Source organism: Salvelinus sp. IW2-2015, linkage group LG23, assembly GCF_002910315.2.
Source record: "Salvelinus sp. IW2-2015 linkage group LG23, ASM291031v2, whole genome shotgun sequence".
NCBI classification, from domain to species: Eukaryota; Metazoa; Chordata; class Actinopteri; order Salmoniformes; family Salmonidae; genus Salvelinus; species Salvelinus sp. IW2-2015.
Genome location: NC_036863.1, coordinates 18,021,697 through 18,049,290, shown reverse-complemented (window position 1 = coordinate 18,049,290; position 27,594 = coordinate 18,021,697). Strand labels below are relative to the sequence as shown.

General features: G+C 41.8%; 1 protein-coding gene across 5 annotated transcripts in view; it reads right to left on the bottom strand.

Annotated features, from left to right (window-relative positions):
• Nucleotides 1-10,045: 10,045 nt before the first annotated feature.
• Nucleotides 10,046-27,594, bottom strand: part of LOC111950407 (inactive peptidyl-prolyl cis-trans isomerase FKBP6) — a 29,991-nt gene continuing 12,442 nt past the window's right edge. For 3 of the 5 annotated variants that reach the window (XM_070434398.1, XM_070434399.1, XM_070434401.1), the window contains exons 8-15: nucleotides 22,488-22,605; nucleotides 22,258-22,347; nucleotides 21,979-22,181; nucleotides 17,025-17,144; nucleotides 16,483-16,680; nucleotides 16,011-16,120; nucleotides 15,823-15,910; nucleotides 10,046-11,138 (exon numbers count right to left, since the gene is read on the bottom strand). In XM_070434398.1, coding sequence (XP_070290499.1) covers nucleotides 15,838-15,910; nucleotides 16,011-16,120; nucleotides 16,483-16,680; nucleotides 17,025-17,144; nucleotides 21,979-22,181; nucleotides 22,258-22,347; nucleotides 22,488-22,605 — 912 coding nt within the window. In that variant the 3' untranslated portion in view covers nucleotides 10,046-11,138; nucleotides 15,823-15,837. Of the gene's footprint in view, nucleotides 11,139-15,822; nucleotides 15,911-16,010; nucleotides 16,121-16,482; nucleotides 16,681-17,024; nucleotides 17,145-21,978; nucleotides 22,182-22,257; nucleotides 22,348-22,487; nucleotides 22,606-23,021; nucleotides 23,221-27,594 lie in introns of those variants that run through there. The other 2 variants (XM_070434402.1, XM_070434400.1) reach the window with 2 other exon arrangements.

Below are 27,594 nucleotides of genomic sequence, written 5' to 3'. Positions count from 1 at the left end.
CATGAGGCAAAATCAAACTCAATCTATCAATTCAAACACTTTCAGATCATGGGATGAATGTTTTATATTATCTACACGGCGCCATCCCCCTGCTCTCAGGGTTTTTTCCTTGGAGCTACAGGTTCCAATACACCGCTCCAGTTCCCAATGTCCTGTCACTCAAAGAGGTCTTTCTCTCCCACCTCCCCACCTCCTCTCTCTTTTTCATCCCTTCCTAAACGCTGTCCCTTTTTCTCACCTTCCTACTCATAGAAAGACTGATGGACACACATGCACATACTCTACACACACACACCAATGCACAGAGTACAGTAGAACCAGTGTCTGTTTCCTACCCCTACTACAGTGTTCCTCTCAATGATGTCTTTGACTTGAGCCTCGGCGCCATCCCCCTGCTCTCAGGATTTTTTCCTTGGAGCTACAGGCTCCAACACACCGCTCCAGGTTCCCAATGTCCTGTCACTCAAAGAGGTCTTTCTCTCCCACCTCCCCACCTCCTCTCTCTTTTTCGTCCCTTCCTAAACGCTGTCCCTTTTTCTCACCTTCCTTCCTCTCCTAATGCTGTCCCCCTTGTTCCCCCTCTACCAGTGCTTTTGCATAAACACCAGGTCTCACTAGCATAAAGCTCTGATTCTTCTCCTCCGTATTGAAAAGAGGGTAACAACGAGGAAAAAGAAAAACATACACTGTGGCCAAAAGTATGTGCACGTCGAAAATCTCATTCCAAAATCATGGGCATTAATAGTGAGTTGGTCCCCCCTTTGCTGCTATAACAGCCTCCACTCTTCTGGGAAGACTTTCCACTAGATGTTGGAACATTGCTATGGGGACTTGCTTCCATTCAGCCACAAGAGCATTAGTGAGGTCAGGCACTGATGTTGGGCGATCAGGGCTGGCTCGCAGTCGGCAATAAAATTCCTCCCAAAGGGTTTCGATGGAGTTGAGGTCAGGACTCTGTGCTGGCCAGTCAAGTTCTTCCACACCGATCTCGACAAAACATTTCTGCATGGACCTCGCTTTGGGCTCCCGAGTGGCACGCTTTGGGCTCCCGAGCCATTGGACTCTGGAGCAGTGGAAACACGTTCTCTGGAATGATGAATCACTCTTCACTATCTGGCAGTCCGATGGACGAATCTGGGTTTGGCGGATGCCAGGAGAACGCTACCTGCCCCAATGCATAGTGCCAACTGTAAAGTTTGGTGTAGGAGGAATAATGATCTGGGGCTGTTTTTTATGGTTTGGGCTAGACCCCTTAGTTCCAGTGAAGGGAAATCTTAATGCTACAGCATACAATGACATTCTAGACGATTCTGTGCTTCTAACTTTGTGGCAACAGTTTGGGGAAGGCCCTTTCCTGTTTCAGCATGACAATGCCCCCATGCACAAAGCGAGGTCCATACAGAAATGGTTTATCAAGATCGGTGTGGAAGAACTTGACTGGCCTGCACAGAGACCTGACCTCAACCCCATCGAACCCTTTGGGATGAATTGGAATGCCGACTGTGAGCCAGGCCTAATAAACCAACCTCACTAATGCTTGTGGCTAAATGGAAGCAAGTCCCAGCAGCAATTTTCCAACATCTAGTGGAAAGCCTTCCCAGAAGAGAGGAGGCTGTTATAGCAGCAAAGGGGGAACAACTCCAAATTAATGCCCATGATTTTGAAATTAGATGTTTGATGAGCAGGTGTCCACATACTTTTGGTCATGTAGTGTAACTTAGTTACTGTAACACCAAGATATTTACCTAAACACCTTATGGTGCTCTCAGTTATTGTGTATGGTTCAAATCTTACATTTCTGACCAACGATCATTTGTGTGGGGGTTTAAAAACACTGATGCCAAGAAAGGTCATTTAAAAATAAACCACAGCCTTGCAGGTCACTACAACTGGACATGTGATTGGAACAATTATTTKTCTTTTTATTAAGTGGSCCCTTTTTATAGGTCTATTGAATACAAAGTGTGTATTCAGTTGGAGCCAGCAGAAATGGGGCATTTATGCTGCAGGGTGCATGTAAAAACAGAAACTTGTGTTTCTCTTTTAATTGTTCTAAATGCTGGGGACTAGAGTGGGCATTTAAGGGAGAATGGAGGCGCAATCATCAGAAACAGACCTGGGGCTACGTTTCGCCATGCTGTTTGCTARATATCCCATGAGAAAATGTTGCATTTTGATGTCTCCACACAGCGGCTGGAGCTGCATCAAGTGGTCTCAGATGGCCAAGGGAAGCTGTGCGGGGTAGCTTTGGCATGTGGGAAAATGACATCTCTGTAGGCCAATCAAAAGGTTGAGATGAGGACCATATACAATATTTTTCCTGCCTTGAAGGGTACATTCAACCCCCCTGATTCATTGTTTTCCTTAAAACCAACCTCTTAGCCTTAGGACAAAGATCATTTCAAATGTAGTATATTGTATCATTATTCGCAATTTCTCAACAACAAAACAATTAAACTCCTTGATAATATTGGTGATATTAAAAATGACAGTAGGATTTCAAAATCGACCCAGGAATAACCTTTATTTGTTATGTCCTTTCTGCCCATCTCATCCATCAACCTTCTCCTCCTTCTGTATCACTCCATCCATCCACAGGCTGGCAAGGGACTGTGCCTGTGCCATTTAACCCTGCTCTACATGAACAAATAGCTCACCACACCAGAGAAAGCAGGGAGCATAATATTTACATCAACAATGACCCTCTGTGCCCAACAAGGTAACCATGTCGGCATTAGTCTACCCAAAAACCAATCACCCAAATAATGTTCAAGATGAAAAGGTTGTAGTCTTTGGAAGAACTCGCTTCAGCTCCATTTGAAATCCTTCAAGAAAAACATCGGGGAAAAGCTGAGCTGTCAAATCTGCAAGTAATTATACAGAGGGTCCGAGAGAAAAAAAGGGCCCTCCGCTTTATATGCAAGGAAAGAGGCCTGAACAAAAACACCACTGGTTTTATGACGTCCCCTTGTAGGTTTCTCCGCCCCTCGACATATAAGCCTACATATACTTGACCCCAACAGAGAGAGGAGCTCTCATACCTTGAGGAGAGCCCTCATACCCTGCTTGTGGTGGCAGGAACCGAATCTCCAAGATATGGTGATAAGCAATCAGCTCCTTGACAAAGCCACTTCTGTATTGGAGGGGAAAAGAAAGGAAACATCCTCCTTCTCTCTATCTTCAGTGCGCTGCAATTCCAAAACAGCAGGGAGTGTGTTTAATCAGAGGGAAGAGCAGCGAGAGGAAAAGAAAAACAACCTTTTTCCTAAACCTGAAAAAAATGGGGGGGATTGAGGCACCACCAGATGTTATGAATAGGACATTGATCCGCCAAAAGGGGTTGAGAGGATGTGGTCGAATATACGCAAATGGCCTAGGAGTGTTTTCATAAATGATTACTCACAAATCATAATGCCAGGCAGAGTTGATTTAAGAYTAGAGTGTGTTTCTACTTTCTCATCAGCTTGTTCCCTATGCGCCTGGTTAGACATGTTTCGGAGGCTTCTCTATAGCGTGGCTGTCTTCTTGGCCTTGATACTGGCTGGGGCAGAATTGGCTGYCTGACTTGGCTGGTTCTCTCACCCTGTGAGTGCCACAAACCCTAATGCTCTCTCTGGCTCATACACTCCAGGGGAGTGAGGGTTGACACTCACAACAGTGAGAGCTCGCACATCTCAAAGGCCACGTTTCTGTCAGCACCACTGGTATATTAAAGTAGACCCAGCAGAACAGGCATGGTAGTGAAACCGTGCCCCTCTGGTCATCCAACTCCCAGGACACAACTAATCTTAGACGTTTCTTGGAGCTCCGTTTGATGTGCCATCATCACCTGAGTGATTTTGACCGTACCTCCATCTACCCCAAGAGAGCATTGGCACCCATGGGCTATGTAACTAAAAGCATAGGCCAACAATTACTTCTGATGTTGCTGTAGGTTTGGGAGTGTTTTTAACCCACTGCATCCTCTTCATCTTTAAGTACATACAAACTGTCAAGTGTGTCAAGCCCCTAACGTCATCGTCTCAGCTCGGTGTGGTCTACCTCACCCAGAGAGTAAATGGTATCACAGTTTCTGATAATATCTTCGTTGTTGCTGGGTGGCTCCGTTGGTCCTGCCTCTCTGCAGACTCCATGGCAGCGCTATCTTATCTGGCTGGCCTTCCTCTATGGATGCTCATTGGGTTCCATCGTCTCCTCCTCAGGAACAAGAGCTCAGGCATAGAGCTGATCCCTTTGTGTAGACCTTATCGGCTTGTTCCATCTGAAGGCGCTATCTGCTCAGAGTTTGCACGAAGGCCTGTGTACACAAACAGAACTGCAATGGGCTTGTACTGTCTAGACATGCAATGGGCTTGCATTGTGGTAGGTCGAAAACTTAAGTAGGCGTTTGAGCATCTTCATAAAACCTTTTTACAGTTTCATCGCAATACATAAAAATGATGCTTTTCATATGAATATTATACCCTGGGACTGGTATCTGTAACACACACCTAGGGTACAAAGTTAGACAATTGAGATGCACCTTAAATTGTACACCAACCTGTGTAATTACAGTGTAAAACTTGAATGTAAGCACAATGAGTGGATAAAACATGCTTGATAGACTGACCAACCCTTTGACAGGGTGTCACCCTGGAGAGAACTACTGTATCAAGACAAAAACACACTGCTCTTTGCTGCCAACCGTTGGCATGAAAAAGAAGACAAAAAGAGGACAAAACTTTGGGACTGAGTTATATGGATGTGGTGAGAGTTCAGACGCACTCTCCAGCGGGCTTAACATACAAACCCTCAGCGTATCTAACTCATATGATTGGCAGTCTGCTTCTCAACTTAAAGGGGAACTTATTAGGGGAGTAATTGACTTTGACAAATCTTGGATGATAGGTTAGTAACTTGATGGAGCGTCTCAAAAGTTTGAAAAGGAACGTAGCCAGCGGTTGGGTATACATAGGCACTGAGCCTTTTGCACAGGAGGAAGTCTTCAGAGAAAGGGGGGCTGACAGGTGAAAACTGCCTTTGTACAACATTACATTAGGTTATTTTATCAACTTAAACTTGAATGTGTATTTACAGGAAAATATATCAAAAGACGAAGAATATCAGAATCATCATTAAATCATCTGAAAAGGAGCACATTCTGAATGTTGCTGATACTGATATTGTGGGTGTACAGTTATGCCTTTAATGTGGACAGGGTGAGAGGGCATAAAAAGTGGAGGGGTACGCATTTTACCTTTGTAGGATGCCAACAAAGAAAACTAAACCGCTCCATTCATTCAGCAAGCCTAAAATATCCAGTATTTATTTTGAATCAATTGCAATTACGACCCCAAGGAAAACAGGGTTCAGTTTACCTCAGCTTCAAAACCTTTAGTAGGATAAGCATTTTCTTCAGCCCTCTGTAAAACAGCCTCAGGGAACCCCAAGGAACTGAAGAGGGGCTTGTCTGACTGGGTTTACAACGATGATCTCCAATGCTGTGCTTTGCGTGAGTGAGAGTGAGTGTCCACAGTTTATAAAGGCAGCATTATATGGTCTGACCTTTTGCTGAATGTGTCAGAAAGGACACCGTCACAAACCATACATGACTGTAGAGCAACCTAAATGAGAGGTTTCACACCCGCACTGGCTAATGTAATGGATGCAAATATATTCACACCAGACTAAAAACTCTCCACGCACAAAATACCCAAATCCAAGCCTTTCAAGTCCCAAAGACGAGAGTACAAAGCCAAGTGTTCTGTCTTTATCACTCAAAGACAAGCACTTCAGATACTTTAGAGGAAATGTTAATGGTTAGACTTCCCAAATCCTAACTAATTCCCAAAACCCTACCTCAACAACACTCCTTCGCCATTCATTACTCAATATATATTCTCAATAAATAGAATGTAGTCATCAACACCAAATAATTACTCTAACCCATTACTTGGTAGTGATATTTCAGATTCCATCCTGTATCTTCATAAATGAACAATAACAAGTCCAAATATTGCACTTTCAATACAAGGTAAATGGACACTCTTAGCAAAAAGGGTTCCAAAAGGGTTCTTTGGCTGTCCCCATAGGAGAACCCTTTTTGGTTCCAGGTAGAATCCTTTTGGGTTCCATGTAGAACCCTCTGTGGCAAGGCTTCTACCTGCAACCAAAAATAGTTATTCAAAGGGTTCTCCTATGGGGACAGCTGAAGAAACCTTTTAGGTTCTGAATAGCATTTTTTTTTCAAGGGGGTAGATTCAGTGCAATCCACTGCACTTTAGATGCTGACTGAATCACGCTCAAAACATTTTTTATTTATTACAGACTATACTGTAAACATAATTACTCAACAGAATTCATGGATTCTAAACAAATGTGGTTGCTCACCCTCTAGCATAAACAAATCTTAAAATAACATAACTTTGCAATTGGACAGACTTTTGAAAGTCATAGTAAAAGGAATTTGGATGTCCAGATTCAAATATAAGCCTGCCCTCATTCATTTAAAGTCAAGAGGACAAGATCACAGAGGGAATGACAACTAAAACGAGAGGCAGAGTACATCCCTGTGGACCAGAGCAGGATTGTGGACAGATCGATAGCATTAGCACCAGACACACTTAGTTTGCAAAGCCTCAAACAGCCAGAGCATGGAATGGCGACATCAGCAAAACGGCATCAACCAAAGCCACTCAACGCAACTTAGATTTTTTTTATCTCACAAAGCTAACTCTGACTGATGCTTCTCAATTGACCAACATTGACCGAAACCACTATTTCTAAAGGGCATCTGGTTTGGATTAATTGTATTTGACCATAAAATGTGTTTTGTCCGTAGAACTCAGAGACAGGATTGTGTCGAGACACAGATCTGGGGAAGGGTACCAAAAAATGTCTGCAGCAGTGGCCACTACCCAAATACAGGGGTGCCAAGCTTGTAGCGTCATACCCAAGAAGACTTGAGGCTGTAATCGCTGCCAAATGTACTTCAACAAAGCACTGAATAAAGGGTCTGAATACTTATGTAAATGTGATACGTTTTTTTAAAATTTTAATACATTTGCAAACAGTTCTAAAAACCTGTTTTTGCTTTGTCATTATGGGGTATTGTGTGTAGATTGATTACATCTGTAATCACTGCCAGCGGTGTATAACACGTATTGACTCAGGGGGTGAATACTTATCTAATCAAGGTATATTAGTGTTTTACTTTTTATTAATCGTAAAGATTATATATTAATTTTCATTCCACTTTGACATTAGTATTTTGTGTAGATCGTAGACAAAAAAATGACAATTAAATCCATTTGAAACCCACTTTAACACAAAATGTGAAGAAATCAAAAGGGTCGAATACTTATGATAGGCACTGACATTGTCATTGATATTGACAATGTACGAAATATAAACATGCTCGATTGAATACTATGGAAAAACAATAAAAACAAATTAATTGTGCCCTGTAAATGGAAATGTTAAAAAAGGAAGGAGGCGACTGTAGTACCAAGTAATGATAGAAAATGAACCAAGTTAAGACCTAGATGTGATAAAGCCTGAAAATGATTTGCAAAGCATGATCTTTTAGCTCTTCCCGGCTTGTTTTTCTGTCAGGTCAGGTGTTCTCCGCTGGGAATGATCTAATTGTAGTTAGTGTTGTTGTGGATGTAACAGTCAGAGAGGAGAGTTGCTGCTCTCCACACGATCTTCCCACCCTATTTCAAACGCCTGATTGCATGGGCCTTTTCTCAATTAGATTTGCTCAACTCCTGTGTCCTCTCTCTCCTCCATCCTCTCTGGCCTCTTTTTGAAAAAGGTCAAAGGTAATTGAGGAGAGGGGGCAAGGAGTGTGAAAGTAGACAAAAATGCACTTGTATGAAATGACTACTCCAATCACGTGTTACAGGGTGGAATCCCAAAATAATTGTAAAGTGATTAAAAACGAAATGTGCAAGACATTTTATAGAGAAAGGGATAAGTAACATATCGTTTTTAGCCAATGTTTGCAATTCATGATGAAAAAAATTACATTCATTTGCTAATTAGATTGCGAGGCTTTCTTGCTTGTGTTTGATATGGTGCCTAGATAGCTGCATGTAACTCCCCACTTGAGTATTGCATTGGGGAAAAAAACTATCTGCGAGTTTGTACAAACATGTTGACCATGTCTTTTGTGTACAACATGAAGTTTGTAGGCTGCACCAGACAAAGTGTTCATTGTTGATCAAGGAGGGGGAAGCTGCAGTGTAACACTGAGCAGCAGGTACGTAGGCAGCAGCTACGTGAAAAAAAACCTGCAAATGTCTTTAGCCGCGGCAAATCGGTTTTACAGAAATCCGGAACCACAGCCAATCCATACATAATGGTTTGCCTCCAACCTGCACCAATGACTATAGACCTAGACATTGAAAAATGAGTGCCTCTAGCCTATTAGACTAAATTGACTAACTCCTTTAGCAGTAAAAACATGGTTTCCCTTCCAATCATAACACAGAGTAATTGGAATGGCTCTGGGTCCGCTATAATGAGCGAGCTATCTCGTGATCATCTACCACTTTAAACAAACACCGGGTGGGAGAGTTTCTCTGCCTCACTTGTGGTTAAAAGCCAAACACTGTTTCACCGAGGGTCTCCGACAAAGATCTTTGGTGAGGCACACTCGCTAAACACACATGGCAGGCTCACTCCTGGACAATGACGGTAGGCGTAAACCACATTGTCTGCAGAGTACCCGGCAAACATGCCCCACGGTCAGCTAAGCAGAACAGGTGAACATTTAGGATAGATCTCGGGTCTAATTTGGCTTCTTCCCCTTCTTTCCTACTCCATCTATACACATCTGAAAACACAGGTAAAAGCAATATAGCAGACACCCTACAGGAATTGACTTTCACTTGTCCAGTTCTTTCACGCCAGTCTAAATAAAGGAAACAAAATGAAGAGATGAAGGTAGGGAGCCACTTAAGACTATTCAGATCCACCTTTCAAGTTCCTCCATTGAATTCCTCAGTGCTTGAAGAGTGGGCACCGCCAAGGCAAAACTGTGTGGCAGGAAGCGGAGGCAGAAAAGCAGCCCTAGTGAAAGGACTAGCCCTAGGCTATAGGATTTGGTAAGGTGAAGGGCTAAATAACCGTAGACATGGCTTCCACTCTACACTGCACGCACATCTTACCTCGAAGAACCACCTAGGCTCTTTAGGTTGGTCAGTGTTAAAAGAAAATATCCACCGGACCACCGTCAAATCAAGCTCACAGCTCTTTCCAAAACCTGATATGATCTTAGAAATAGGCCCACAAGTAAATTATAGTCAGCTTGAAGCAATTCCTCGATAATGGCTTCTGAAACCATAATGCCAGGCATCGGATCCAAATATGGTCATAACCAAAGAGATTGATTTAATATTGCTGTCTGCATAATGAAACAGAAAATCTATCATTTTAACATTCATTTACTGAACAACTCCTAAAAGCTACTCCTGGTGCAGATGAAACAGCAACGCCCATGCCCCTTCCACCTGAGGATCTGTCTTTTTCAGCCATCTATTTCCTGTGTTTGAGGGGTGGAAAATCCACTTGTCACTTAAATCTCACTGGATTGACTGCTTCAATTTGACTCTTTTATACTCTTGCTTTTGCCTGTCGTTTTTTCCCGTTAACGTTACGACCACGGAAATGTTTGCAATGAACTGTCATGAACCCGGTAATTGCTGAAATGGGCTCAATGGAATACATCGTCTTTCCTGTTGCATTTCTAAGAACGGTAAAGCTTCATAAGGTATTTAACACACTCTTGACACTTATATCACAAGAAAGAGAATAAATAACTTTATTTTGATGTACAAACGTGTTGATTTTTAATCGAGGGTATCTGCTATTGACACACTTGTTGAATTATGCAAGAGAAATGTGACAACAGTAAAAAATTAAGCAGTATAGACAGCGCAGGTGAGTGCTGGTAGGGTAGACAGAGCAGGTGAGTGCTGGTAGGGTAGACAGAGCAAGGTGAGTTCTGGTAGGGTAGACAGAGCAAGGTGAGTTCTGGTAGGGTAGACAGAGCAGGTGAGTGCTGTCAGGGTAGACAGAGCAGGTGAGTTCTGTCAGGGTAGACAGAGCAGGTGAGTGCTGGTAGGGTAGACAGAGCCAGATGAGTGCTGGCAGGGTAGACAGAGCAGGTGAGTGCTGTCAGGGTAGACAGAGCAGGTGAGTTCTGTCAGGTAACAGAGCAGGTGAGTGCTGGTAGGGTAGACAGAGCAGATGAGTGCTGGCAGGGTAGACAGAGCAGGTGAGTTCTGTCAGGGTAGACAGAGCAGGTGAGTGCTGGTAGGGTAGATAGAGCAAGGTGAGTTCTGGTAGGGTAGATAGAGAAAGTGAGTGCTGGTAGGGTAGACAGAGCAGGTGAGTGCTGGTAGGGTAGACAGAGCAGGTGAGTGCTGGTAGGGTAGACAGAGCAGGTAGGGTAGACAGAGCAGGTGAGTGCAGGTAGGGTAGACATAGCAGGTGTTTGGTGGTTGCAGCCCTGTTCCACCCTTTTATGTTAATGTATTAATATATGCAAATACACCCGGTGTTTTTCTGTGCAATATTTCAGCCAATATCTGATGGATTACAACAATTCTAAAAGTTTGGAGTATCTACGTCCAGTTTCCAACTGCTGCATTTATTTGAGTTGTTTTTAAAGCCTTAACAATTTCGATGTCCGTTGCTAGTTAAAGAGTTTGTCAATGGTATCAAGAGATTTAAACAAAGAGAAGTATATCAACTCTGCCTTGTAAAACCAGCATGTTATGGTATTCCAACTGGCTTCCATGAAATGTCCTTCAATACAGGTTTCCCCAGGAATGCTTTATCTGAAACTTGCTTGAATCACTGGAGAATATGTTTATTCAGACAAGACAATGGTATGTTTTGGAGAGGCTTTACTTCGTGAATATATCTCAATAAACAACAATGGCCCTTGAAAATATTGTAACAAGATGAACACAAACACATTTTTCATTATTAAGACATTTCACTGTGTCCCAACTGCAGTTGGATTTAGTATACAGAATAGCTTTGTAAATGTTGGTATATAATGAACAGAAACTCTTGAAATCAAAGTGAATATATTTACATAATGTAGTAAGGCTTGTGTGAGTCTTCGGTGTTGACTTTAAGTTCTCCTTACACCATCACCTGCAACAGAATGTGAGTCCAAAATTTAGCTCCAGACATTGCTCCTCTCTCTCTCTCGCTCTCTCTCTCTCTCTCTCTCTCTCCTGGCAGGCAAATAGGGCAGATCCCACCTTGTGATACAGGGAGGATACCACAGCAGAACTGGAGTGTCCTAAAGCTCTGTAGAACACCCAGAACATGTAGGCAACATGATTCCCAAATTACACTCAGAAGCCTTTGATCTTGAGAGAACGCTGCCACTTGAAGATGAGAGTCTGGAGTTTGGACACTTGCATAGGCAAATATTTATGTACCTCTGGAAAAAAACAGGTTCTGACAAATCACACTCAAGTTTCGGTCGGTCATCCATTTTGGAACAGATGACTGCAATATCTCTGTGAGCTGCCAGTGGATATAATGTTGCATCTTCCAATTCCACATTAAAACATGATTATACAAATATGCTAGATGATTGAATTGTCTTAGATGGTCACTGATGGCACTGCATCTCTTATTAAAACAAAGTGAAAAGGGGCAACTATGTGAACTGGATACAGATAGTAAGCAATGTATGTGGCAAACATCAATCAATGCTTTGAATCTGTTCATACGGCGCCCTCCTGTGGCTAGCACAGAAATACAAGGTTACCATCCAGCCTTTTAATGTGAGTAAAGTACATGTTGAATAAAAAAGTCACGACAGGCCTGATGGAAACAGAAAATGTGTCCGTAAACGTTCCAAATGTCGACAAAACAAAATACACTAGACAAGGTGGGCTCTCCGTGTTGGCAAAATGAATTATGCGAGAATTTTTCAAATGGTGGTGGAAATGCCTTGATGCGCAATGGACTTCTGTGGGCAAATGTTCACCTTCGACGGCCACTGGCACGCTGGAGAAGTGTGCTCTTCACAGATTAATCTCGGTTTCAACTGTACCGGACAGATGGCAGACAGTGTAGTGTGTATGGCGTCGTGTGGGCAAGCGGTTTGCTGATGTTACCGTTGTGAACAGAGTGCCCCATGGTGGCGTGGGGTTATGGTATGGGCAGACATAAGCTATGGACAACGAACACAATTGCATTTTATCGATGGCTATTTGAATACACAGAGATACCATGACGAGATCCTGAGGCCCATTGTCATGCCACTCATCTGCCACCATCATCTCATGTTTCAGCATGATAATGCACGCAAGGATCTGTACACAATTCCTGGAAACTGAAAATGTCCCAGCTCTTGCATGGCCTGCATACTCAGACATGTCACCCATTGAGCATGTTTGGGATGCTCTGGATCAACGTGTACAACAGCGTGTTCCAGTTCCAGCCAATATCCAGCAACTTCACATGGCCATTGAAGACGAGTGGGACAACATTCCACAGGCCACAATCAACAGCTTGATCACCTCTATGCGAAGGAAATGTGTTGCGCTGCATGAGGCATATCGTGCTCACACCAGACACTGACTGGTTTTCTGATCCACGCCCCTACCATATTAAGGTATCTGTGACCAACAGACGCATATCTGTATTCCCAGTTATGTGAAATCCATAGATTAGGGCCTAATGAATTTATTTCAATTGACGGACTTCCATATATGAACTGTAACTCAGTAAAATCTTTGAAATTGTTGCGTTGAGTGTAGTTGGGATTAAATCATGGTGAATCAAATCATGTGAATCAAAATGATCATTTGTGAAACACGAACAGTGATTTTCATAGACTTCCTTTGGGATTATGTGGCTGCAAAACTTGTTTTGTAGATACTTCAAATTGATTTGGGCATTTCATTTATGTGACATTGCAACTCAATAGATGCTAGTCAGCCTGCAAAGTAACTTCTAAGGTAAGATAAATATGACTAAACTAGAAAAGGTACATTTCCCAAAGAAAATCTGTGTGCTTGGGTGCCTAAAAATATTTGTTAAAATGTAGAATTCAAGCAGTTCGTCATAGTAAGAATAGGTCTGATTACTTAAGCATATACACTCGGTGGCCAGTTTATTAGGTACAACAGACTAGTACTAAGTTGCACACCCTTTGCCTCGAGAACAGTTGGAAATTCTTTGGGGCATGGAAACCTAACATGTGCAGGGTGGGGCCATGGACTCATGCTGCTTATGCCAAATCCTGACTCTGCCATCAGCATGACATAAGCCTGTAATGCTGGAACCGGGACGCAACAGGAACCGGGATTCGTCGGACCAGGTAAAGTTTTTCCACTCCTAAATTGTCCAATGTTGGTGATCGCGTGCCCGCTGAAGCCGCTTCTTGTTTTTAGATGAGAGGAGTAGAACCCGGTGTGGTCATCTGCTGCAATAGCCCATCCGTGACAAGGACTGGCGAGTTGTGCGTTCCAAAATGCCATTCTGCACACCACTGTTGTACTGCGCCGTTATTTGCCTGTTTGTGGCCCGCCTATTAGCTTGCACGATTCTTGCCATTCTCCTTCGACCTCTCATCAATGAGCTGTTTTTGCCCACCACACTCAGTTGCTTAGGTCACTAATTTTTCCTATTCTAACGTTTAATCGAATAGTAACAGAATGCCTCGATGCCTGTCTGCCTGCTTTATATAGCAAGCCACGGCCAGTGACACAGTCTGTAGGGGCGAACCATTTTCGTGAACAGGGTGGTGTACCTAATAAACAGCCACTGAGTGTATTTCAGCTAGCAAAGTTTTAGGCAATTAACTGTGCCTAAAACTCCGCTGGGACAGGCTTTCAAACTGTGGTCCCTGTGACTGTCATTCTAAAACCATTACAACAAAAGGCTAAAATCTCTTGGTAAGGTCGCTAGGTGTTGTAAGCAGTGGTGTAGTGGTGCCTAGAGAAGTGGGTATACTCTAATTTTGCCAGAAATGTCCCAAACGGCCCACTCGGCAAAGGAAAGGCGACCTGTGTGAAAAATGATATGAGAAACAGTGGCATACACTCTGAATGACCTAAAAATATGAATCCCATATTGGTCTTTCACAGTCAGGCCAACCCAAGCTGTACTGTGAAAGTAAGCTAATAGTAGGCCTACTATTGAAACAGATAAATGAGTCTGTCAACTGAGTCAGAAATCAGGTTTTTGTTCTCAAAGTCACTTTTTTAAAGCAAAAAAAAAACAAATTGTACATTATAAGTCCATAACAATGCTTAAACCACAACAGGAGACCACTTTTGAGGTCTGGAAAAATCTAAGACATTTTTATTTGAGTGTAGTTACCCTTTAATTCAAGTGCACAGACACCTAGCACTGTTTGGTTAGTGGTGTTTCTGTAGCACATGAGATGGAGTTTGCAAAACAAATGGCTACTGGATTGAAGCAAATAATCATGATGTCATTCTGCCAGGTAGCCATATGCTACTTTGTAGCTAGTTAACATTTAATTGAGAAGGTTATTGGGAAAGCCTTTCCATCTACCAGAGTAGTTAGGCCTATCATTAACATCGCTATATTTTTCCTGTTCCTTAATTGTTTGAAACCTGGACGTTTTACTTCCTATTATGAGGCATGTCTTATCTTGCTTCAAAGTAGCCTATTGCCAAAATCCCACCATAGAAACGTGGAGGAAATTATTTTACAAAGACTTCCTCATATGCTTTCTCCTTTTCTATTTGTTTTCTTTCTTTCATTGTCTAGCAGCAAAATACATTATCCTAGTCATATTATCAACCCATGATAGTTGTTGCATGTTTAGATCTCCCCTCTTTCTAAATTTCTAACAGATATTTCCATCTCTGTCCATGAAACCGCTCGCATGTGCACCACATTCTATAAAGGTGTTTTACTGCAATTTGCATTTTGGAACATTCAGGCATAGGCCTACTGCAGTGTGCACATTGTTATGCCTAAAATGTGAAGAAATAATAGTTTATCAATATTTTAAACTAAACATTCTTATCTGTTCCATCAGCCTTATTACAATTATTTTTATTTTACCTTTATTTAACTAGGCAAGTCAGTTAGAAACAAATTCTTATTTTCAATGATGGCCTAGGAACAGTGGGTTAACTGCCTTGTGATAGGGCGTATACCTCCACTACACTACTTTAATATGCATCATGGGGATTAAGAAGTCAATATACGCAATTCTCAATGAAAAATAAGTAGATATGTGGCATATACCCTCCACTACCCCACTGGTTGTAAGGCTGTTCAGTATTTTTTATAAGGGGTTCAAATTCTATTTCTTTATACACTGAACAAAAATATCAACGCAAAGTGTTGGTCCCATGTTTCATAAGCTGAAATAAAAAATCCCAGATATGTTCCATACGCATAAAAAACGTATTTCTCTCAAAATATATCCACTTTGATTTCTCTCTGTTAGTGAACATTTCTCCTTTGCCAAGATAATCCATCCACCTGACAGGTGTGGCATATCAAGAAGCTGATTAAACAGCATGAGGATTATTTCTGTCTTTAATAAAGCCCTTTTCTGTGGGGGATATCATTCTGATTGGCTAGGCCTTGCTCCCCAGTGGGTGGGCCTGGCTGCCAAGTAGGTGGGCCTATGCCCTTCAAGGCCCACCCATGCCTGCACCGCTGCTCAGTCATGTGAAATCCATAGATTAGAGATTTATTTATTTATTTCAACAGACTTATTTCCTTATATGAACTGTAACTCAGTAAAAACATTTAAATTGTTTCATGTTGCGTTTATATTTTTGTTCAGTATATATTTTATTCGCTTGCCTCAACTGTATAGCCTTAACATCACTTTTTCACAAAGTCTGCACACATCTTGAAGCACAGCTCTTTCTCTTTGTCCAAATAGTCCTTGTAGCATCTGCACAAATAACAATAATGTAGTTGAAACAATGTGTCACTAGGGAAATAAACAATGAACGTCAATGAATAAACTATGAATGTCAGAAATATTATCTTACATGGCAAGCTTCCTCAAGAGATTGTTGATGTCGATGTCGAATGGTTTGTTGGCCTGAGCCATCGTGAGGTAATCCTGGGCTTTCTCATAGTCAAACAACTCCAAATAGGCCTGAGGAAAACCCTCTGGTTAAAACATCTGTGACTGTGATTCTTTCAACAAGTGAGCCATCACCAAACATGCAAATCTCAAATGTATGAAAATGGGAAGATGTACGCTTTAGAATTATTTTAAGATGCTAGTAAATGGGTAAATCTTCATAAAACATATGGTCCTTGCAAAAGCACAACCTGTAAAAGTTTTTTTTAAGAACATTTATGTCTGGAGTCAGATCCCTGTCTGCTCACCTATATTTAATATCCATAGCACAAACTATGATGCCAAAAACAATTACATATATTGTAGGCACACACACATGAACCCAGCTTATTGACAAGAATATGACTTCCCCCAGCCTGAGGGTCTGACCTGACCTGACCACAGCGGAACAGGGCCTTGGTGTTGGTGGGGTCAATCTCCATGGCCTTGTGGCCGTACTCCAGGGCTTTCAGGGGCCTGTCCAGGCGGAGTTGGGTCAGGGACAGGTTGAGGTAGATGGGCAGCTGCACCGCTGCGATGCTCCTCTTCTCCTCCTTGTCCTCCATCTCCCGATTCCCCAGCAGAGTCACCGCCTGGCCAGACACATGGAGAGGTCATACGTAGAAAGAGTTATTTGATGTATTTATTTATATCACATGCACACTTGCGTGCGGACACAGTAGGGCGTGCACACACTACACGCACAACAGTGTGCTTGTCAAATATTACACATGACAGTGAGCTTATGACAATAAAATAAAATCTACAAAAAACTCAATACTTATGAGGGAACCAGCATAACATCACAATCATTCCTCTCATTCATTCACATTCACTTGAAGTAATCCTTCATCATAAAATAATGCTGAAACTAAAATCAAGGGGCTCATTTGACGACATAACATTTAGAACATAAAACATGTTTTTCTGATACTACCTGTTTGTAGCGATCTTTGGCATCCTCGAAGCGACTCTGGTTGAAGCAGCGGTTGCCAAAGCTGCGCTCTGTGTCGACCACATTGAAGAGCGTGGACAGAGGAACAGTGTTCTGCTCCTCCTGGAGGGAGAGAGGGGTTTGGGAAAGGTAAAAACTGGGTAAAGGGAGCCAACAAAATTACAACTAATCCCCAGATAGTAGTGAGAAGCATGACCAAAAATAGTCACTTCAGTCCAAGTAGAAAATGGCTTTATTCAACCCCATAACATATCTCAGCTCCTTCCACTGTATTTAATAAGGTTGGTTGACATTCTCTGTTACAACAACACCCTGGTCCTGGAGGTTATCAACATCAACCTTGAGGGAACTCTGACTAGTTTTGTCTGAGTCGAGTCGTGAGATACAGCTAGGGCTCGGCGATATACAGTGGGGAGAACAAGTATTTGATACACTGCCGATTTTGCAGGTTTTCCTACTTACAAAGCATGTAGAGGTCTGTAATTTTTATCATAGGTACACTTCAAATGTGAGAGACGGAATCTAAAACAAAAATCCCGAAAATCACATTGTATGATTTTTAAGTAATTAATTAGCATTTTATTGCATGACATAAGTATTTGATACATCAGAAAAGCAGAACTTAATATTTGTACAGAATCCTTTGTTTGCAATTACAGAGATCATACGTTTCCTGTAGTTCTTGACCAGGTTTGCACACACTGCAGCAGGGATTTTGGCCCACTCCTCCATACAGACCTTCTCCAGATCCTTCAGGTTTCGGGGCTGTCGCTGGGCAATACGGACTTTCAGCTCCCTCCAAAGATTTTCTATTGGGTTCAGGTCTGGAGACTGGCTAGGCACTCCAGGACCTTGAGATACTTCTTACGGAGCCACTCCTTAGTTGCCCTGGCTGTGTGTTTCGGGTCGTTGTCATGCTGGAAGACCCAGCCACGACCCATCATCAATGCTCTTACTGAGGGAAGGAGGTTGTTGGCTAAGATCTCGCAATACATGGCCCCATCCATCCTCCCCTCAATACGGTGCAGTCGTCCTGTCCCCTTTGCAGAAAAGCATCCCCAAAGAATGATGTTTCCACCTCCATGCTTCACGGTTGGGATGGTGTTCTTGGGGTTGTACTCATCCTTCTTCTTCCTCCAAACACGGCGAGTGGAGTTTAGACCAAAAAGCTCTATTTTTGAATCATCAGACACATGACCTTCTCCCATTCCTCCTCTGGATCATCCAGATGGTCATTGGCAAACTTCAGACGGGCCTGGACATGCGCCTGCTTGAGCAGGGGGACCTTGTGTGCGCTGCAGGATTTTAATCCATGACGGCGTAGTGTGTTACTAATGGTTTTCTTTGAGACTGTGGTCCCAGCTCTCTTCAGGTCATTGACCAGGTCCTGCCGTGTAGTTCTGGGCTGATCCCTCACCTTCCTCATGATCATTGATGCCCCAGAGGTGAGATCTTGCATGGAGCCCCAGACCGAGGGTGATTGACCATCATCTTGAACTTCTATTTTCTTCTATTTTCTAATAATTGCGCCAACAGTTGTTGCCTTCTCACCAAGCTGCTTGCCTATTGTCCTGTAGCCCATCCCAGCCTTGTGCAGGTCTACAATTTTATCCTTGATGTCCTTACACAGCTCTCTGGTCTTGGCCATTGTGGAGAGGTTGGAGTCTGTTTGATTGAGTGTGTGGACAGGTGTCTTTTATACAGGTAACGAGTTCAAACAGGTGCAGTTAATACAGGTAATGAGTGGAGAACAGGAGGGCTTCTTAAAGAAAAACTAACAGGTCTGTGAGAGCCGGAATTCTTACTGGTTGGTAGGTGATCAAATACTTATGTCATGCAATAAAATGCAAATGAATTACTTAAAAATCATACAATGTGATTTTCTGGATTTTTGTTTTAGATTCCGTCTCTCCAGTTGAAGTGTACCTATGATAAAAAATGACAGACCTCTACATGCTTTGTAAGTAGGAAAACCTGCAAAATCGGCAGTGTATCAAATACTTGTTCTCCCCACTGTATATATATATTTTTTATGAGCGTTTATGTCCACTTGTTCTCATGTTGTCTTTTAGTCTTGTCTCTTTTCCTAAGATCACTTCTAGCTCTCTGACAAGTGTTTTCAACTCAATATTTGCATTTCTGGTTTGGTCCAACAGAATGGGTCATATGGACACTGAAACACATTGCGACATTATTTTACTGTAATAGAGGAGAAGATAACCTTTCTAACAATATCATTTGTCATGTCTCAACTCCTCAAATTGTGGCAGAGCAGACACTACTAAAACAGGAGTATCAATAAACATAGATTCTGGTAAATGAATGCTCAGTTGTTATACTAGCTGTCTAGTCTGTGTTTTATAAATGTGCAATGAGACTAAAACACAATTATATAAGGATTGGCAACTTTGTCTCATTTTGGAGAATAAGGTAGGGTACTTGATTTCAACATTGAACAAAGTAGACCGGCTAACATGCTGTTCAAACAATTGGAGACAGACAGAAGGGTGTGTTCATAATAATGAAACTGTATAGCTAACTTGTTAGCTAGCAAATGGATCCAAGTATGCTAAACTTGAAATAAAGATTAACTGGCTACTCACTAGCATGATGCAACTAGTGAGGGCCCAAAAAGGTGACACTTTTTTTTTTATTTGCACTGAAACATGCAAAAAATCCCTGCTAGGGGGAAATGCAGGTTTTAACTAATTAAACAACAAATAATATATGATCTACATGCTCAGTCTGTGTGTAAAAATAAATAAAAAGTGGTTAATGTGAACCTAACTCACAGCTAAAAAATGTAAAGAACGCAATCCAATGTTATTTGTTGCCTAGACTTTACTGCAAATGACACTCAAGTCTTGAGAAAAAACAATACACTAATATTGCAGTTAGCCATGACAGCCTTTATATTAGAACGCTTGTGACCACACACATCTAAATATTGCTAGCTAGCAAATTGTTCGGTTATAGTGGCCACTATAGTAGACATCGATCAAGTGCACAAGACTACATGTGTGCAAAAATAACGTTCACCGGGTAAAAATATTTAATTATCCCCCCTCACTCACACACAAGTTGTACTGTCAAGTTCAACACAAAAGCAATATCTTTGGGCTACACTGCAGGTTATTACATTGTACACCTTCTGCCTGTGAACATCTGTTGTACAATGTTCTAGCCCGCAGAGCATGAGACCCTTTGTTGGCCTAATTGATCTCTTTCAGGCATAGAGTACACCTGGCATACCCCTTTTTATCCACTGTATTGGAAAAATGAGAAAGAGGGCAAGTGTGTGGTGTTCCTTTCACCTCTATAGTGGCATCCAGCTTAAGCCAGGCTACACTTTAATTTTATTTTTTTACCTTTATTTAACTAGGCAAGTCAGTTAAGAACAAATTATTTTTACAATGATGCCTACACCAGCCAAACCGGGCGACCCTGGGCCAATTGTGCGTCGCCCTATGGGAATCCCAATCACGGCCGGATGTGATATAGCCTGGATTCTAACCAGGGTGTCTGTAGTGACACCTATAGCACTAAAATGCAGTGTCTTATACCGCTGCGCCACTCGGGTGCCCCAATCCACTTGTTAAAAAAGCAACGCCTCATTTTCACCTAATTCTCTCATTCTGAAAATTAACCACATATTGTAGAGGGAAAACATTAGTTCACAGTTAGTAGTTAGTTCGTTTGCTAGCTAACTAGTCAACATTTCAGACAGATTGCCAGGGTCCAGTAAGCAACTAATGCATTATAACTTGAGAAACAGCAAGGAGTCGTAACGTTATACCAGTTCAGGTAATACTATAGCGAATTGGTTAGGTCACTAATGTAAGCTCATCTGATGTTGTAACGTTAGCTGTCTGACTTTATTGGCCAGCTAATTTTCACACCATAAACTCAATTATTTGATCAGTTAAGTTGGCTAAGTTGGCTAATGTTGCTCAACTTTTCTCTGGCTAGCTAACGGAGAATTTGATCCAGCTAGCAAGATAGCGTTACTTAACAATGCTAACAATACTAGTACTTGTTCCACCACACTTTCTCCCTCACCTCAAACTGTCCAAATGCCAGTTGTTTTTCGGTTACAGCTCATGAACTACGCTTCATCACCTTCTCACCCCCGTCTCCGTGGTCAGGCTTTTCACCTACCTCTTCGTTATCGTTCAGGAGACTCGCTGCTGTAAATGGCAAACTGCCTTTCTACTCTCTGCTGTCTTTCCAGAGCACGCACTGATGCTGTAACTAGCAAATTGGTTGGCTCTTCTCTCTTCAGTTGCGTGCTGCATTCTGCTGTTATGTGAACAATTGGCTGAGCCTTGGATACAGCCAGTATTGCTCCAAACGCGCATCACTCGTTCGCTTACAGCCAGTAGTGTGATCAAAAGCCCGCCTCCCTCCCAAACATTTCTCATCGGATCTACACGAATCACATAGGTCACCTATTTTTGATTCAAAACTGCGAATTTCGCCGAAAGGTGACTAGTTTGCATCCCTGCATGTGGGCTTGTGTTCGCGAGACTGTTTATGAGATATGTGTTAATTTTCAATAATTACTGCTACAAGAAGTTAGTTATTATTAGTGAATGTGCATTACACATTGTTCTGGTTAAATTTGTAACAAAAAGGGCATTTTCATCGGAGAAACTTGAATGCCAGATCAGTGATTATTGCAAAAAAGCAGATTCAATTTTGAAAAAAATAATTACATTATTAGTGAGTGTTATGGTTGTGGAAGGCTTCAATTTAGCCTTGGTTTACATTTGGTATTTGACCTTTAATTGTACAACAAAGCTTATTAAGAGAAACATTTTTAAATATCTAGGTATATGGTGAATCACCCATAAATTAGAAACATTTTTTATAAAATTGGCCACATTGCCCATCCCTAGATACAGCCCTGACTGAATAAGGCCCCTAGTCTCCTCACCGAACTCATTGCGAAGAACTCATCCACTTGGGCTGAGTCAAGGAAATCGAGGACCTGCACCTCGTAGAGCACAGTGGCTACAGGAGGGATGAGTGGAGGGCAGCCCATCTCTCCATATGCATACGCAGGCAGGAAGAGAAAACGAGAGAACTCTCCCTTCCTCATGGTCAGAATACCCAGCTCCAGGCCACATAGAGTCACGTCTGTAAGGTGTGTATATTAGTTGTTTATGAAGCCACATATGAAAACCAGTTAGCTAAAGAGTAGGCTATACCTTACCTCTTCCAAGCTTCATCATTCGAGGGTACTTCAGGTAGCTGGTGGTCTCAAACGGTCGGTCAGAGTACTCCAGAAATCCTGAGAAATTAACTTTGAAGGAATATTAGCAGGTGTACAAATGGGCAATGCTATAAGAAAAAATGGTGGTGTCCCACTTTGGTTTAATGTTGATACATATAATCGATTACATTGTAAGGCATCCTAAAGATAGGAGTATTTTTAGAGGGTACTTGACACAGATGAATCTCTTGGCACTGGTGGGCCTTCTCCAGGTTGGACCACTTCCTTCTTGATCCCGCCATCGCCCAAGAGGTCCTGCATCTGCTGGCCCAGGCGGTGGAAAGGGCTCTGACAAGGATATAGAAAAGTTAACAACATTGATAACACTTACCTAATTTTTTTCAAACCTTTTTAAATGTGTTTGCAGTGGGGCACAAAGAAACAGTCTTGCCAAAACACCGTTTTATATCTTAGTTAGATAGCTAGTAAGTTGAAACGAAATTCTGCAAGGTGGGACGCGAAGCTAAAATAATTTTGCGTGACAGGATCAAGCTCGCGAGGCTGCAGTATAGTGTCTTGAATGAGCAAATTATGCACAAACATGTGTATACATTTTGGTTCATGAAACATCCCTATTAATATGATGGTGTAAAGTTGAGCAAATAATAGTTGTGTTAAAATGTTGACATCACATGTAACGTTAGGTTAACTAGCGAACGTTAACTCGCTGCTGGCAATAGGCAGCCTCCCATCCATCTCTTTACCTGAGTACCTGCCATTAGCCGCTCGTGGGGATCCAAAAACTGCTGAATTCTGGTCGACAGTCCGTTTCCTGACATAATGTTGTCGAAAGATGGTTGCAAATTTCAATTGCACTAGCTAGCTATGATAATATAAAAGTCTATGAATAATGTGGGTTGCTAGTTAGCTTGCAGATTTCCCGCGAAGAACGTAGCCAGGGGTGCGTTCAGTTCGATCGAACGTTTGCTACTTTGCGTAACGACTTTTACACGTTTCCCCAAAACGTTCAACGTTCTTGAACATACTTCGAGGTACGTTCTCTACGTTTGGCGGGTGTGTCCTTTTAGCAATGAGTGACGTTTGAAAGGGCAGCGGAGCATTTTAGAACCCACAACCCAACCAAAGTGGTCCTTCAGAACAGCACCGTTCCCTTTTAATTGAACCTTTAGAAACTGTGTGGTTGCATTACGTGTTTTCGTATTGAACGCAGGTATGGTCATTAGGTCACAGTACACCACGTGAGGTGCACTGACCGTTTTGACATTATTCAATCAAAACTGGAAATCCACTAATGGTTAACATAAAAAACAACATACCATTTCCCCTTTTGCACAATTCTTATTTTTCATGTTTGTCATTGGCATAACAGTCTATGGACATAGATAAGCATACTGTACAAATTTAGTTTGTAAGTCTGTTGGAGTACTTTGCCATTTTTATATTGATAAAAATATAATAAACAAAATATGTGCACAAGAACATCAATAGCATATAATACATTTTCAAAAATATATGTTTTTCTGAAAAATAAATGCTATTAGCTTCCGTTGTAGTTTTAAGAACTGATCCAGCATTTAGCTAATTTAGCCAATACCACTGAACACATGTTTAAACTACAACAAAGGCAATAGTCCATGCTAGTAATTTGACAAATGTACAACACACTCAAACATATTTAAAATTATACTGTGGCATGGGACTATTTTATACAATTTCACAGTTGTTTAAGATAAAGTTAAATCCTCAGCGTATACCAAACACAAACAAAGAATTTCACACATACGGTTATACTGTATATGAGTCATTCCAAGTGTTTTCAAACAGACTTTTGCAAGAGCAGTCTTCCTTTCTTTTCAAAAGAATGCATGCAAATCTCTCCATCAAAGTTTTACTTCATATGCTAATAATTAATCTTTTCCCCCCAGGGTGGGATAGCGCAGACTAATTTACCTGTTCTAATCTATTTACCGGTGGGGGTGTTAAGCTTTTAGCACAACACTCCATAGCAAGACATTTGCAAAATTGTTGACTGTTAGAGCATCAAATATACGATAAGTTTTGTCTGATAGTATTCAAAATACGTCCATCATTTAAGAATAGTACGTTGATTTGTCTTCAAAAATTCAAAAACACCTCAATTTTAAAGTCACCAATCACAAATTCACATGGATATCTACACTCTTAGAAAAAAGGATTACAAAAGGGTTCTTCAACTATCCCCATAGGTAAACCCTTTTTGGTTCCAGGTAAAATCATTTTTGGTTCCATGTAGAACCCTCTGTGGAAAGGGTTCTACATGGAACACAAAACGGTTCTACTTGGAACCAAAAGGGTTCTACCTGGAACCAATAAGGCTTCTTCAAAGGGTTATCCTATGGGGTCAGCCGAAGAACCCTTTTAGGTTCTAGATAGTACCTTTTTCTAAGAGTGTAGGTCGTCAGAAAGCAATAACTATAGGACTCTCTGGGCAGAATAGGGACACCAACATCCCATACATGCATTACATTAAGGTTATATTTTATGCCTTTTGAGGCCAAAGTTCAAGTTCACATTGAAATCCCATCAGAAAGAAGGCATTATATAGAAGGCTTTGCTTTAAATACTGTAATTAGTAGTCTATGTCACACATTTGATATACTGTTAAGGGGATATATCAACAGACCTTGCCTTGCAAGTAAATCAGGTACTCAAGCAGCAGCAGTACTACCTACATTGTGTGCCAGGCTATACTGTATGTGGCAAATATGAGCTTTCTTTGTTGAAAAGTGTTCTGTAAGGGTAAATTATGTTGTTTGGAATGTTTAGATATTGTGTTGGGTTTAACTAAATGTATGCACACATATTACAGTGGCTTGCAAAAGTATTCACCCCCTTGGCATTTTCCCTATTTTGTTGCCTTACAACCTGGAATTAAAATAGATTTTTGGGGGGTTTGTATCATTTGATTTACACAACATGCAAAACTTTGAAGATGCAAAATATTTTTTATTGTGAAACAAACAATAAGACCAAAAAACTGAAAACTTGAGCGTGCATAACTATTCACCCCCCCAAAATCAATACTTTGTAGAGCCACCTTTTTCAGCTGCAAGTCTCTTGGGGTATGTCTCTATAAGCTTGGCACATCTAGCCACTGGGATTTTTGCCCATTCTTCACGGCAAAACTGCTCCAGCTCCTTCAAGTTGGATGGGTTCCGCTGGTGTACAGCAATCTTTAAGTCATACCACAGATTCTCAATTGGATTGAGGTCTGGGCTTTGACTAGGCCATTCCAAGACATTTAAATGTTTCCCCTTAAACCACTCGAGTGTTGCTTTAGCAGTATGCTTAGGGTCATTCTCCTGCTGGAAGGTGAACCTCTGTCCCAGCCTCAAATCTCTGGAAGACTGAAACAGGTTTCCCTCAAGAACTTCCCTGTATTTAGCGCCATCCATCATTCCTTCAATTCTGACCAGTTTCCCTGTCCCTGACGATTAAAAACATGATGGTGTTCTCAGGGTGATGAGAGGTGTTGGGTTTGCGCCAGACATAGCGTTTTCCTTGATGGCCAAAAAATTATATTTTAGTCTCATCTGAAACTAGGTACTGAGTACCTTCTTGCATATGTTTTGGGAGTCTCCCACAAGCCTTTTGGCGAACATCTTTAAGCAATGGCTTTTTTCTGACCACTCTTCCGTAAAGCCCAGCTCTGTGGAGTGTACGGCTTAAAGTGGTCCTATGGACAGATACTCCTATCTCCGCTGTGGAGCTTCACAGCTCCTTCAGGGTTATCTTTGGCCTCTTTGTTGCCGCTCTGATTAATGCCCTCCTTGCCTGATCTGTGAGTTTTGGTGGAAAGCCCTCTCTTGGCAGGTTTATTGTGGTGCCATATTCTTTCAATTGTTTAAATAATGGATTTAATGGTGCTCCGTGGGATGTTCAAAGTTTCTGATATTTTTTAAAACCCAACACTGATCTGTACTTCTCCACAATGTTGTCCCTGACTTGTTTGGAGAGCTCCTTGGTCTTCATGGTGCCACTTGCTTGGTGGTGCCCCTTGCTTAGTGGCATTGTAGACTCCGGGGCCTTTCAGAGCAGGTGTATATATACTGAGATCAGGTGACAGATCATGTGACACTTAAATAGTCCACCCGTGTGCAATCTTTCTAATTATGTTACTTCTGAAGGTAATTGGTTGCACTAGATCTTATTTAGGGGCTTCATAGCAAAGGGGGTGAATACATACAGTTGAAGTCGGAAGTTTACATACACCTTAGTCAAATATATTTAAACTCAGTTTTTCACAATTCCTGACATTTAATCAGAGTAAAAATTCTGTGTCTTAGGTCAGTTAGGATCACCACTGTATTTTAAGAATGTGAAATGTCAGAATAATTGTAGAGAATTATTTATTTCAGCTTTTTTTTTTTCAACACATTCCCAGTGGGTCAGAAGTTTACATACACTCAATTAGTATTTGGTAGCATTGCCTTTAAATTGTTTAACTTGGGTCAAACGTTTCAGGTAGCCTTCCATAAGCTTCCCACAATAAGGTGGGTGAATTTTGGCCCATTCCTCCTGACAGGGCTGCTTTAACTGAGTCCGGTTTGTAGGCCTCCTTGCTCGCACACGCTTTTTCAGTTCTGCCCACACATTTTCTATAGGATTGAGGTCAGGGCTTTGTGATGGCCACTTCAATACCTTGACTTTGCTGTCCTTAAGCCATTTTGCCACAACTTTGGAAGTATGCTTGGGGTCACTCCATTTGGAAGATCCATTTGCAACCAAGCTTTAACTTCCTGACTGATGTCTTGAAATGTTGCTTCAATATATCCTTCCTAGGGATGCCATCTATTTTGTGAAGTGCACCAATCCCTCCTGCAGCAAACCACCCCCACAACATGATGCTGGCACCCCCGTGCTTCACAGTTGGGATGGTGTTCTTCGGCTTGCAAGACTCCCCGTTTTTCTGGCTAAACAGTTCTATTTTTTTTTCTCATCAGACTAGAGGACATTTCTCCAAAAGTACGATCTTCGTCCCCATGTGCAGTTGCAAACCGTAATCTGGCTTTTTTATGGCAGTTTTGGAGCAGTGGCGTCTTCCTTGCTGAGCAGCCTTTCAGGTTATGTCGATATAGGACTCGTTTCACTGTGGATATAGATCATTTTGTACGTTTCCTCCAGCATCTTCACAAGGTCCTTGCTGTTGTTCTGGGATTGATTGGCACTTTTCGCACCAAAGTACGTTCATCTCTAGGAGACAGAACGCGTCTCCTTCCTGAGCGGTATGACGGCTGCATGGTCCCATGGTGTTAATACTTGCGTACTATTGTTTGT